Below are 14,899 nucleotides of genomic sequence, written 5' to 3' on the forward strand. Positions count from 1 at the left end.
CTCATGGCTAACAGAGGATCTCAGACTGGAGCAAAGGTTCATCTTCCAACAGGATAATGACACTAAGCACACAGCCAAGATAACAAAGTAGTGGCTACAGGACAACTCTGTGAATGTTCTTGAGTGGTCCAGCCAGAGCCCAGACTTGAACCCGATTGAACATCCCTGGAGAGATCTAAAAATGGCTGTGCACTGACACTCCCCATCCAACCTGATGGAGCTTAGGAGGTCCTGCAAAGAAAAATGGGAGAAACTGCCCAAAAAATAGATTTGCCAAGCTTGTAGCATCACACCCAAAAAAGACTTGAGGCTGTAATTGGTGCTAAAGCTGCTTCAACAAAGTATTGAGCAAAGGCTGTGAATACTTATGTACATGTGATTTTTTTTCATTTTTTTTCATTTTTAATAAATTTGCAAAGATTTCAAAAAAACTTCTTTCACGTTGTTGTTATGGGGTCTTGTTTGTAAAATTTTTTACGGAAAATAATGAATTTAATCCATTTTGAAATAAGGCTCTAACATATCAAAATGTGGAAAAAGTGAAGCATTGTGAGAACTTTCCAGATGCGCTGTGAATACTTTCCAGATGCACTGTACACATTATTGCAATTGATATTTTGCAGTTTTCTATTCTGCCAGCAGGTTGAGGCGGTTGCTTAAAATGGTTGTAAACCTCATTCATGAAATTTGAAGTCCATATATCTGTAGTGTCTACTGATCTCTCTCCAAAGAGAGCTCTAAGTGTAATTTCTCTCTGGTGCTCCGTTCCTCTGTTATCATCAGAGTCACTTCTGACAAGCTCTCCGACACAGGAGATAGCAGTAGCTGAAAATTTGTGTGGGAGGGAGCTTAGAGGTAGATAAGCAGGGAGCTTGTCTATTCAGAATACAGCTCTGCATGTTCCTTTGTTCCTCTGCCTATGTGGAGGGGTGTGTGTCCCTTTCCTCCAATCAGTTCACACACAGTGTAAGCCCATTCTCCCCACCCACCCCTATGTGCTGCTGAAAGAGGAAGCAAGATTTTTAAAATGATCTACACTTTCTAAAGAGTGTAGAAAGGGGAAGACAGCAGATATACATGTAAAACTTATGTAGGAGGATTTGTTTTATCCCTGTGTATCATCTGAGGCTATTCACTTCACTAGGTATATGTGAGGGTTTTACTACCACTTTAAGAGTACCTACCAATTACTAGCTAGGCCTATAGCAAATGAATATTATGCAGTCTTCTGTTGTGCCAGCAGGTGGCTCTGGCTCCTTAAGAGTACCTTGCTGATTGCTAGATAAATATGGCTGGCCTCTGAATTATGTGTAATTCAACATTAAAATAAAGATAAGCTTTGCCCATTAAGGCTATTTTCACAGTGTAGCCACTCTGCGTTAACGGTAAAGCCCCACCAGCTGCGCTTTTCGACCACTAGTGAGGCGATTCTAACCCCCACTAGCAGCCGAAGAAAGGGTTAAAAGCTCCCGTGTTGGCGGCTCTGCCGAAGCACTTTGCAAGTGCTTCGGCAGCGCTGCCCATTCATTTCAATGGGCAGAACGTTTTGCCGCCCAAAAGATGCTGTGTGCAGGACTTTTCAGAACGTCCCGTAAGCGCAGCGCCCCAGTGTGAAAAGTCACACTGAAATGAATGGCGAGGCGGTTTTCAGGCGTTAGAGGCTATTTCCAGGGCGAAAAAACTGCCTCAGTGTGAAGCAGCCTTATGCCCGGTACACACGATGAGATTATCGGATGAATGATTGTCTGTTCTATTTTTTGCATGCTAATCTCAGATCTAATCTGATGAGTTTACCAAAGTCATGAAAATTCAAGTACGACAAAAAAATAATAATTCAGAAGTGATGTCACGCGTTGTAATGCATTTGTATTGCATTTTCGAACTAACTGTGCTGATTAAACGAAAATCGTATGAAATTCTTTTACGTGCATGTCCGATAGAATAATATCAGATGAACTGTTACGATCGGGTCTCAAAAGCTCTGTACTAATGATCCAATTATCGTATGATCGCTTTGAAATCTGTATTTTCTGTATGATTTTCTGTGCGTACGGGACATTAGGGAAAAATAACAGTTTCATCTACCGGAGACAGGTGTAGTGGTGCTGCTACCTTCCTGTAATCCTCAGCTCCACCCAGTGCTCAGACTGAAAGGCTGCTGTACTGTGAAGCACTGGTGGGACATTCGGCACTCAGGTTAATGTCAAATGACAATTTCTTTATTGAAATGACATGAAACAGCTGTAAAACAGCCCACACAGTTCGGTCATCAGTCCTTTGCCATGACTAAGGCCTGACGGCCAAAACACATTTCATGTAATTTCAATAAAGGATATTGCCATTTGAAGTATACCTGAGTGCCAACTGTCCCTCCAGCAGTTCATCTAATGGAGACCTCTACAGATGTCTACACTTACCTTTCCTTTTCTCCCTTACTGCTTTGTCTAAGCCCTTTGAAGCCAAATGAAACACCCGATAATTCAAAGTTTGGCAGCGTATACTGCGACTTACTCCATGTGACCGTGTTATTCACATGCTCCTATAGAGAATTTCTTTTGACTTCCAGTAACTGAACAGGGCAGCAAAAGAGCAAAGGAAAGGTAACTATATACACCCGCAGGGGTCTGAATTAAAAGAATCATACCTATACAATCTGATTGTACACTTTTCTTTTGCTCTACCAACTACTATAATATGGGGGGGGGGGCTGGCTGATTCAATACAAATGGATTGGCTTGTTTAAGTTTGTCCACATGTTATATCATCTTTTTAAAGAAGAATGAACAGAGATTGCCCAATCAGATTGTAGCAGCTACCCTTAAAGTGAATCTGATGCTTTTGCTTGTATGGACACAGCAGTTTCACTTTAAGGGCCCTATTCTACCCAATAGAATTCTGTGTTGTAAGTGGTGATCCCTACATGGAGCCCTAAGAAATTTCATTAGGATTTATTGTTCATAAGATCCAAACAGGAGTCCTTCTGAATGCAGTAATCTTTATTATGTATCTCATCATTCTCTACAAATCCGTAGTTTTTTTTAAATTTATTTTAAAACTAAGCCTTGGATATCTTACTTTGAACTTTACTACATTATTTAAAACTTTGTATTCAAAGAAGTTGAAAAGTAACAATGTTTATTAAAATAACAAATAGGTTTATACTTACCGGCTCTGTGTAATAGTATTGCACAGATCGGTCCCTTACCTCCTCTTCCGGTGTCCCTCACCCACGTTCTCCACTGCCCTCTTTTCTCTGTGTGCCCCCCATAGCAAGCTGTGTGCTAGGGGGGCACATGTATGGGTGCCCTCCCGAACTGGGGTGTGTGCGTCATAGACACACACAGTGTGGCTCGGCGCCGCCCCCCCACTCCATCCTCAGAGGATCTGCCTGACAACAGTGGGAGCCAATGGCCTGTGAAGCCTTTGAGAGCGGGCAGAGGGGAGAGAAGAGCTGCAGACAGGCACAGTGCTGCAGGAGCAGCTAGTGGAATGTTTAACTAAATGCATAGAATGCATTAACCACTTGCAGACCACTGCACGCCGATATACGTCGGCACAATGGCATCAGTGGGCAAATGGGTGTACCTGTACGTCTCCTTTAATTGGCGGGGCTAGCGGGCGTGACCATGCCTGCGGGATCCACAGACTCTATGTCCGCCAGTCTCCTGGCGATCGTGTCACGGAGCCGCAGAACGGGGAGACGTAAACAAGGCATTTCCCTGTTCTGCTTAGTGACATGACAGAGATCATTGCTCCACGTCATCGGGAGCAGTGATCACTGTCATGTGAGTTGTAGCCTACCCCCCACAGTTAGAATCACTCCCTAAGACACGCTTAACCCTTGATCGCTCCCTAGGGTTTAACCCCTTCCCTGCCAGTGTCATTTACACAGTAAATCAGTGCATTTTTATAGCACTGATCGATGTATAAATGACAATGGTCCCAAAAATGGGTCAAAAGTGTCCGATGTGTCTGCCATAATGTCACAGTCATGATAAAAATCACAGATCGCTGCCATTACCAATAATAATAAAAAAAAATAATAATAAAAATTCCATAAAACTATCCCCTATTTTGTAGATGCTATAACTTTTGCAGAAAAACCAATCTCAATATATGCTTATTGTGATTTTTTTTTTCCAAAAAATATGTCGAAGAATACATATCAGCCTAAAATGAGGAAAAAAAAATGTTATTTTTTTATATATATTTTTGGGCGATATTTAATCTAGCAAAAAGTAAAAAATATTTTTTTTTTTCAAAATTGTCGCAAATTTTTTGTTTATAGCGAAAAAAAAAAAAAAAAAAAAAAAATCGCAGAGGTGATCAAATACCACCAAAAGAAAGCTCTATTTGTGGGGAAAAAAAGGACGTCAATTTTGTTTGGGAGTCACATCGTACGACCACGCAATTGTCAGTTAAAGCGACGCAGTGCCAAATCGCAAAAAGTTCTCTGGTCAGGAAGGGGGTAAATTCTTCCGGGGCTGAAGTGGTTAAGGTAAAAAAATTTTATAATAATTTAACTTTAGAGCCACTTTAAAGTTTTATTTAAAAATTTCCAAAAAAACTGATAGTTGGCTTTTTTATTATCTGTAATGCTCAGAGAAGTATAAAGCAGCCCCTAGTGGCCAGAAGAGGTTATAAATAATGAAACATGCTCCAAATGTATTATTTTTCATAGTTTGGCTCTACAAAGAACATTCTGGAAGGAAAATGTCACCTTGCTTTTATATTGTCTCCAGTTCTTCTGAATCACTTGTGCTGCTTCTTGCTGCTTTTGCTTCTCTCTTCCCCCAGAGGAACCAGCAGACCCCCTACCAGATGTCACACTACTTCTAGCAGAGCTTGGACGGGACCCTGTTAACTCACTCTGCGTCTGGAAAATAAAGCAGATTTCACTTTATTAACAGTGTTTTGGTTTATCATCATAAGAAGGCTTCACCAAATTAAAACCATTTTCTCCATCATTTTCAGAAAGGCTTAATACACGGGACGTTTTACAATCTATCCGGAACTATTTAATTTGACAGATAGTAACCGACATTTAAAATAAAAACGTCAGTTTTGCATGCCGCGTTTGCGTTTAGAGGCGTTTTTAATCCTCTCTTTTTCAAATAGTCAAAAATGTAGCTCCATAAATGCTTGTAAACGAAACGTGGCTAAACATGCGTTACCGCGTTTACAAGCTGTTACAGGCATTTGGTGTTTCAAAGGCCTCTGAACATCAGTCCTGAATGAATTTTTTCTAAACTCAACTGCCTTGAAATGACAATAAACGACCATTTACTGATAAGATAACATAGAGGAGAGTTCAGGGGCTGCTGAAAAAAAAAAGCCCAAATGCTCCTAAACATCTGTTTACCAGCAGCAGTGTACATGAAGCCTTGGGCTTGTGATCTCCAGGTTTGTGGGAGCGCTGAAGGCTGCTATGAGTACAGCTTACCCATAGGAAGGAATAGGGCCACAGTGCAGTATAAAAAGGTGTTGACAAGGACCTTGTTGGTGAAAATGTCCCTGGATCAGGGAGGAAGGCAAGTATAATCCAAAGGGAGGTGCATTCAAGAGGAGGAGGGGGGGGGGATCTATTAAAGGATAAGTTCACCTTTAAAAAAAAAAAAAATGCACATTTTTTTGCAGGAGCCTGGAAGGCATTGCACCAGTGATCAGCACATCATGCCATGCAGGTCTCCTGCAGACTGTTAGTGTGAGCTGTCTGCCCCATACATGGTACAGTCAGGCAGTTTTACACTGACGGGAATACTCAGCACTGTGGTAGCTCATTTAAAAATACAAGCCAATAGCCGCAAAGGATGTTGGGACTTGTAGTTTATCCATTCACGGAACTCTGTGAATGAAGGACACAGTCGTGTGGGCCATGCTCTTTTCAAAAAGTGACAGCTGGTATGGGAAAATGCTCCCTATACTACTGTCACACCGAGGGCTCTGATTGCTAAGCCACTGCAGGAGCGGAAATAGGTTACGTGTTCCACCCTAAAAATGAGTAGAACATGTGACATGTTCCTGAAGCTGAACTTATCCTTTACAGGATGACATTGGCTTAAAATACTTTATGCCTCTTTCACACGGACGATCCGTTCAGGTCCGCCTATCAGTTATTTAGGTGGACCTGAACAGAAGCTCCATAGACCACTATGGAGCGTCGGATGTCAGCGGTGACATGTCCGCTGACATCCGACCCGCTCTGATCCAAAAAAGTGTGAGGGGGAAAAAAACTACTTTTCCATCCGTCTGCGGATCGGATCGGGCTACGATGGACTCTGCGGTCCGTCGTCATCTGATCTCCCATACAGGAGAGCGGCACTCTGACAGGTCTGCCCCTGCACAGTGTGTAGAGACAGACCTTTCATTTTCCTGCTCAGCGAGGATCGACGGAGCGATCCCCGCTGAGCAAGTGGATGTCCACAGGGCGCATTATCAGGGATCCGTCCCGTGTGAAAGAGCCCTTACAGTTCCTCTTTACAGATAAAGGATGTTTAAAGTTGTGCTATAAAGCACAAACAAACAGAAACAGAAAGTAACCTTTTTCACAGTCCCCAGTGCGGCCTCCTTTTCCCTTTTCTCATCCTCTAGTTCAGCCTCCAACCTTTTTATCTTTTGATTAAGTCGATTCATTTCTTCTCTGTTGAAAGAAAGAAAATAACAGGTGATAAAATGTTAGTACACTGTGTTCTACAAAAAAAAAAATTAAATAAAAAAAAAATAAAAAAAGAAGAAGGAGAGGCAAATTGTTCTTACACATAAAAAAATTCTACAATTTCCAGGAACATGAGCAGAAAGATCTCAGCTTTGCGTAGTCACAAATACGGCAGCTTTTAGGCACATTTAGCTTCTAATTGCAATGGGATGAATACAACGTGCTGCCAACATTTACTCTTAACAATGTGAAATGATTTAGAGCTATTGATAAGCTGCCCTGATCTATGCAGTTGATTGGCTGGTTGTCATTGGTTTAATTGTTAGTTGGTGTTATTAAAAGCTGGTTGAAATTACCTGAAAAATGCCATTTGTGTGGCCAGCAGTGGTGTGCCAGTGAAGTATAAGTAGCCTGGCCTGTAATATACCAGCCGTATAAATTTCTGATGGACAAAGCCCTTTAAACCGTCTGACTACCTTAAATTTTAAACTTAGGGGTTAAGTTACTAATGGCAAATAGGCTGACCCAGCCTGACCAAAAGCAGGTTACTAGGGAACATTCTGGTTCTGCCAATATTGATTTCTGTCATATCCCTGGGGCATCAAAGTACCAATAGGCCCTTACCTTAGGACAGGTGTCTCAAACTGGTGGTCCTTCAGCTGTTGCAAAACTACAAGTCCCATGAGGCATTGCAAAGCTGACAGTTACAATAATGACTCCGACAGGCAGAAGCATGATGGGACTTATAGTTTTGCAACAACTGGAGGGCCACGGGTTTGAGACCCCTGCCTTAGGAAAAAGGTGGCTCGCTAAGTTTGCAGAAGAGAAACCTTACATTAGCCCACTGTGGCATATTGCCTGGAGTTCAGCTTGAAAATGGAACCTTAAGCTAAGTAATTAAAATTGGCAGACAGGCAGGATTGTTAATGCAGAAAAGGCACCGTTTGTCTTTTCTGTATTAAAGCTACTTACCTGCCTGCCTTCCTGCCCCATAGACAGTGAGCTGCGCACACAATACACAACAATGACATCATCTCCACCTGGCCAATGACAGCAGCTGGCATTTGAGGCAAACAGCTGCCAGGCGGGGAGCTTGGGGACTCCACATCGCTGAAGTGAGTATTGTTCTGCTTTAGGTTTGTTGACGGTTTGACTCGTATGACACAGAACAAGACTTTTTTTTTTTTTAATCCAACAACACAGCACAAGATTTTAAGTAGAACACCGAACTATAACTATTCTTAAAAATGTTCCCTCCCCCTCCTAGAAAAAAAAAAAAAATATGTGCACTTGTTTATTTTCACCCGCTCCAGTACAATCATGTGATCCTGCAGCTCTGTGTAAAAGAAGGTTCGACAACAGCTGTGAATTCTGGGAGCCATGACGTCACCCATTGGTTCCCATAACCCAACTGTTGTCGGCACTCCCTCCTCTCCCCTGCAGCAGGCATTCACTGACCCAGGTAGCCAGAGATGTAGGATCATGTGACCGGAATGGATTAAAAACAGGTAAGTACGCATATCTTTTTTATACGGGGTAAGCAGGATTTGTAGGAGGGGGGAGGGAGGGAACATTTTTAAGAATAGTTATAGTTGGGCTTTTCTTCCACTTTCAGTTCTCATGCTGGAATGCTAAGAGCCTGGATACTCATCAGTGCTTTGCAGATTAGAAGGAATGGCTGCCTAAGAATAATATATAAAAGCTCAATTACTGGATTATTCCAGGCATATCATTTTTACGCAATGGGTTCGACTTTTTGTAAAATTACACAGTGTGGTTCTGTTACGTAGGAATTTTAGTGCTTAACAGACTCCCTCTTGAACATCAGCCTTTAGGTTAATTGGGAGCAATTGCCATCATGGAATTGCGAGACACGGTATTCTCACTAGACGCCTATAAATTAGGCCATTATCTTCTCATTCAACTGTTCATCTCACAAACTGCTGCTTTTGAGGACTGCAAATGCACACTCCAATCTCTTACCTCTCGTCTTTTCTGTCCTTCAACCCTTGCAGCTTCCCCTCTATGTCTGCCTTTTCTTGTTGCAGTTTTCTGATGTCTGATCTATAGAAGAGAAAGTTGAATTACATTTTGTATTTATGTGTTAAATCGCCTTACTGACATCACCAAGTGGCGCACTCACTCCTTGCCGGCAAGCCTCTCCTGTAGTGCAGTTCGATCCTCTTTTACTTTCTTGAGGATGTTCCTTAGCCTCTCACATTCTTCATGAAGATTGGTTGTTGGTCCATCTACCTCATCAGCATTAGGAATTGCACCAAGTCGAGTGGATTTGTCCAGTTCTGTATTAGATGGATTCGACTTTTCTGCTACTTCTAGCTTCTAAAGAAAAGAAAAAACTATGTATGTTTACAAAATTCATTTATACTTTTCATTTCTGTTCTTACGGTGTTCTGGACGGTGTCTTTTTTTTTTTGTCTTTTAAATATTTATAAATTTTTTATTTTTTTCTTATCAGCCCTGTTGAGGGGGGCTTCGGTGGGATGCCAGGGGTTTAAACAGACCCCTGACATCTCCCCTTTGGGATAAGGAAAGGGACTGAAGACACAGATTCCCCAGTCCCTTTCTCTGCAGCCTTAGCTGCACTGAAGATGAATGGTCAGGAGACAGCGGCTCATCTCCATTCATAAACGGAGACATTGTAAACACAGCTTACAATGCTCAGTTATGAATGTACAGAGTATTGCATTCAGGAAAGGAAGGAGCCCTTAAATGACAGATTTATTGGCTCCTTCCTCGGCTCTCCATCCCCAGGGCCAAGACAGGGGGGGGGGGAAGAGGAACACAGAGGGGGACCCGGAGGAGCACGGAGTACAGAGAAGGACTGGAGGAACACAGAGGACATGGAGGTGGGCTGGAGGAGTACGGAGGACATGGAGGAGGACTGGAGGAGCACGGAGGGCACAGAGGGTGACTGGAGGAGAACGGAGGACACAGAGGGGGGCTGGAGGAGCACAGAGGGGGACTGGAGGAGAACGGAGGACACAGAGGGGGACTGGAGGAGCATGGAGGGGGACTGGAGAACAGAGGAGCACGGAGGGGAACTGGAGGAGCACGGAGGACACGGATGGGGACTGGAGGAGCACGGAGGACACGGAGGGGGACTGGAGGAACACGGAGGACACGGAGGGGGACTGGAGGAGCACGGAGGACATGGAGGGGGACTGGAGGAGCACGGAGGACACGGAGGGGACTGGAGGAGCACGGAGGACACGGAGGGGGACTGGAGGAGCACGGAGGGGGACTGGAGGAGCACGGAGGACACAGAGGGGGACTGGAGGAGCACGGAGGACACAGAGGGGGACTGGAGGAGCACGGAGGACACAGAGGGGGACTGGAGGAGCACGGAGGACACAGAGGGGGACTAGAGGAGCACGGAGGACATGGAGGAGGACTGGAGAGGGACCGGAGGACCACGGAGAAGGACACAGGAAACAGTCAGAGATAATCGGTGAGGGGAGTTACTCGTGCAAATGCTCGGCAATGATACTAGTTTCGGAGCAAGCCTAATTAAAACATTGTGATGTGGAGCCAATAAGAAGACAGCAGATAATTTATCATTTGCATCCAGTTGGAGACATCTGGTGGCTGTATATTGACTTTGCACAGAAAGCACTTAATTTTGAGCACTATTTATGTATTTATTTATTTAAACACTTGGTTTGTTTTAATGAATTGTTTTTGATGAAATTATTGATGAAAATTGTTGAAGAGTTTTAAAATTGAGAGCACGGTTAAATAAAAACACACATTTTTCACTTATAAGTTTTTCACCCTTCAACGGGCAGCACTGATAAGATTGTGTCAGTTTGCACAAAATACAACACTGATTTATTTTGCAGGTCAAGGGAGATTTCCTAAATGTATCACAATTATATATATTATATATTTATTTTTAAGCAGAGCCCTAGAGAAAAAATGGTGGGAGTGGCAATTTTTTTATATCGCGTGGTATTTACGCAGCGATTTTAAACTTTTCTGGGGGAAAAAAATACAATTTGATACATTTTATTGCAATAAAACACAATATATAACTGTTTTGGTAAAACATAAAAAGATGATATTAGATACCCAACATGTCAAAGTTTAAAACCGTGCGTGGAATGGTGCCAAACTACGATGCTTAAAAAATCTCCAAAGGCGACACTTTAAACGTTTTTACAGGATACCAGTTTAGAGTTACAGAGAAAATCGAGCGCTATAATTATTGCTCTTGCTATAACACTGCAGCAATATCTCACGTGTGGTGCGAACACCATTTACATATGCGGACGTGACCTACATATGTGTTCACAACTGTGCACGAGCACAGGGGATGGGGGGAGCTTTGGAAAAAAAAAATGATATATATATATATATATATATATATATATATATATATATATATATATATATATATATATATATATATATATATATATATATATATATTTTTTTTTTTTTTTTTTTTTTTACACAGTCCCTTTTATTTTTTTTAAATCACTGTTATAACAATCACTAGAAATGTAAACATCCCTTGTGATAGATATGAGGCTTTACAGGTCCTCTTTAGAGAGACACCATAAGACCCCAGATCTCTCCTCTACCTTGGAAAGCCTGAGATAAAAAAAAACTAAAACATTGATCTCCGTTTTCCAGGAAAAAAATGACAGTGCTTATGTCTGCCAGAACCGGAAGTGACATCAGGACCATCTGGTCATGTGGAAGAGTTATGGATTTCTATTGGCATACAAGAAGACAGCAATTATCTACCCTGCACTGCTCATTTGGGTGTTGGATCATTTAGATATACAAACTTATGTCTCAGTATGTTGCTAGGCTTGAAAAACACAGGGGATACTCCTGAAAGTCCACAGCTTTAAGGCCACCTCCCTCCTTCTCCTCATTTTGACAGATACCGCTCCCACTTCCGCTCCGATCGTCTAGGTCAGCCTTTCTCAACTTTTTTAGCCCAGGCAAATTTGCATGTTCTATGGGTTCAAATTGCAGGGAAGCACACAGAAGCCTGGGACAGCAGAACAGCGATAGGGAGGCGGCGGGTGCGGCATGTGGAGGAATCGATGCCCTCCATTTCCCTCCTGCAGCCGCTGAATTTCTGTGGGAGGGAGAGCAGGAGAAGTGGGCATTCAGCGGCTACATGGAGGGATCAGTTCCTCTATATGCCACCACCCCCACCGCCCTCTTCTCCAGGCATGCAGGGGAGCCGCACAGGCCCCCAGAGTATTTATTGAATCAGATATTGATACGTTTATCAAAAATCACACTAGTTTGTTTTAGGTTGCACTCTTTTACTTTTATAATAATAATAAAAAAAAAAAATTACAAAAAAAAGTATTATTACTCAGATAGGTAGTGATCATTAACTTGTGATCTGCCTGATTTTTTCTGTTCATAGCTATCCTTATTGTTAAGCTGGCCATACACAGGTTGAGAAGGAGCCAGCCAAGATTTGAACCTTTAATGGGCAGGCTGAATGTACCAAGATGATCAATCGATTGATCGACTTGGGTACAACCAGTCTCCCCGGATTCTCTTGCTATTATTGCTAGCGGCTGCAACAGCTGCCAACGATAATCGCGGTCTTCTCCCAGCGGGAATGACTTTCTCAACCCCCCCTCGCTGGGAGAAGACAGGGCCCGGCAGGAGGGATTCCCGCATCAGTACTGTCTGTGTTGATGGGGGAACCAAACAAATTTCTTTCCTAAGAAATCTGCTCCATGTATGGTGGCCTAAGTGTATTTTATTTATGGCACAAAACAATTCCCCTTCTTCCAATGTGGCCCAGGAAGGTCAAAAGGTTGGACAACCCTGCATCATTATAGAGGGTGTTTGATGGGTGTTGATAAGTTGTGCAATGTTATATTCAAAATTTCACCTTTTCCAGCTCCGAGATCTTCCTCACCAACCTCTGTTTGCTCCATTCGTTGTACCCTAAGCAGAAAATACATATCTGAGTAAAAAATATGAACAACATGGCTACAGAGAAAGACGTAGCCAAGACAGCACTCTGTAGACTGCACATTGCCCTGAATACAATACTTCAAATTAGCTAACAAACTATGAACCTTCCTTATATGATACAATTGGTATTTAAAATGCATGTACATATTTACAATGGAATTATTAAAAATAATTAAATACAATTCTACACATGGCATTTAATCACCGTTGGGTTTTTTTTTTGTGCCAAAAAAGACCAAAAATTCTGTAAAAAAAATAATTTTTCTTCGTTTCTGTTATAACATTTTGAAAATTAGTAATTTTTCTTCATAAATCTTGGCCAAAATGTATACTGCTACATATCTTTGGTAAGAGTAACCCAAAATTAGTGGATATTATTTGGTCTTTGTGAAAGAGTCTACAAGCTATGGTACCAATCTCTGAAAATTGATCACACCTGATGTACTGACGGCCTATCTCATTTGTTGAGACCCTAACAAGCCAGGAAAGTACAAATGCCACCAAAATGACCCCTTTTGGAAAGTAGACATTCCAAGATATTTAGTAGGAGGCATGGTGAGTTTTTTGAAGTTGTAATTTTTTCCCATAATTCTTTGCAAAATCAAATATTTTTTCACAAAATTGTCATATTATCAGGCTATTTCTCTCACACAGCACATGCATAACAGAAATTACACCCCAAAACACATTCTGCTACTCCTCCTGACTACGGCGATACCACGTGTGAGACTTTTACACAGCGTGGCCACATGCAGAGGCCCAATATGTAAGAAGCACCGTCGGGCATTCTTGTAGCATATATTATACATATACCGTAATTTCTTGACTATCTCTTACACTTTTGAAGGCCCTGGAGCACCAGGACAATGGAAACACCCCAAAAATGACCCCATTTTGGAAAGAAAACAACCCAACGTATAATCTATTAGACATAATGAGTCTTTTGAACGTTTCTACAAGTTTTTGGAAAATGTGTAAACTAAATGAAAACACATTTTTTTTTTCACAAAGTTGTCATTTTATACAATATTTCTAACAAATAGCATGTACATGCCAAAAATTACACACCAAAATAGATTCTCCTACACCTCCTGAGTACGGCGATACCACATGTGTGAGACTTTTACACAGCCTGGCCACATAGAGGCCCAACATGCAGGGAGCACCATCAGGTGTTCTAGGGACATAAATGTCAAATCTAATTTGACTACCTATTACACTTTTGTGAGGCACTGTAGTGGCATGGATGTGGCATGGATGAGAACTGATGTGGCATGGAGGAGCATGAATGGGGATGGATGAGCATGAATGAGTATGTCCGAGTACGGCCGAGTATGGCTGGGTGTGGCTGGGTATGGATGGGATGGCTGAGCATGGATGGATGGATGAGTATTGCTGAGTATAGATAGATGGATGAGTATTGCTGAGGATGGCTGAGCATGGATGGCTGAATATTGATGAGGATGGATGGCGGAGTATTTATGAGGATGGATGGCTGAGCATTGATGAAGATGGATGGCTGAGCATTGATGAGGATGGATGGCTGAGTATTGATGAGGATGGATGGCTGAGCACGGATGAGTATTGCTGAGTATGGATGGATGAATGAGTATTGCTGAGTATGGACAGATGGATGAGTATTGCTGAGGATGGATAGATGGCTGAGCATGGATGGCTGAGTATTGATGAGGATGGATGGCTGAGTATTGATGAGGATGGATGGCTAAGCATGGATGAGTATTGCTGAGTATGGATGAATGGATGAGTATTGCTAAGTATGGATGGATGAGTATTGCTGAGGATGGATGACTGAGTATTGATGAGCATGGATGGCTGAGTATTGATGAGGATGGATGGCTGAGTATTGATGAGGATGGATGGCTGAGTATTGATGAGGATGGATGGCTGAGTATTGATGAGGATGGATGGCTGAGTATTGATGAGGATGGATGGCTGAGTATTGATGAGGATGGATGGCTGAGTACTGATGAGGATGGATGGCTGGAGTTGTCACATATCAGCGCTGTGGACACTGCACATCCAGCCCACAGTGCTGCTGCCTCTGATTTCTCTCCTCTCTGTGCCGATCGATACAGAGAGGAGAGAGGAACTGGATGCGACGCCGGTTTGTTTACAAGTGATCGCTCCGTTTCGGACACCCTACCCCCCCCTCTGCTGCCGGCGGCTCCAGTAAGAGGGGTGAAGGGGGTCCGAATCCGCCCCAGAGACCACTTTTACCTGAACGCCGACCATCCGCTCTTGAAG

General features: G+C 42.6%; 1 protein-coding gene across 2 annotated transcripts in view; it reads right to left on the reverse strand.

Annotated features, from left to right (window-relative positions):
* Positions 1-14,899, reverse strand: part of IQCE (IQ motif containing E) — a 114,215-nt gene that overhangs the window by 32,670 nt on the left and 66,646 nt on the right. For both annotated transcript variants that reach the window (XM_077449158.1, XM_077449159.1), the window contains exons 14-18: positions 12,549-12,604; positions 8,799-8,995; positions 8,639-8,719; positions 6,541-6,640; positions 4,721-4,876 (exon numbers count right to left, since the gene is read on the reverse strand). In XM_077449158.1, the coding sequence (XP_077305284.1) occupies positions 4,721-4,876; positions 6,541-6,640; positions 8,639-8,719; positions 8,799-8,995; positions 12,549-12,604 (590 nt within the window). The remainder of the gene's footprint in view (positions 1-4,720; positions 4,877-6,540; positions 6,641-8,638; positions 8,720-8,798; positions 8,996-12,548; positions 12,605-14,899) is intronic.

This window comes from Lithobates pipiens, unplaced genomic scaffold, assembly GCF_037356315.1.
Source record: "Lithobates pipiens isolate NorthernLeopardFrog02 unplaced genomic scaffold, aLitPip1_a1.2 Scaffold_22, whole genome shotgun sequence".
Taxonomy (NCBI): domain Eukaryota; kingdom Metazoa; phylum Chordata; class Amphibia; order Anura; family Ranidae; genus Lithobates; species Lithobates pipiens.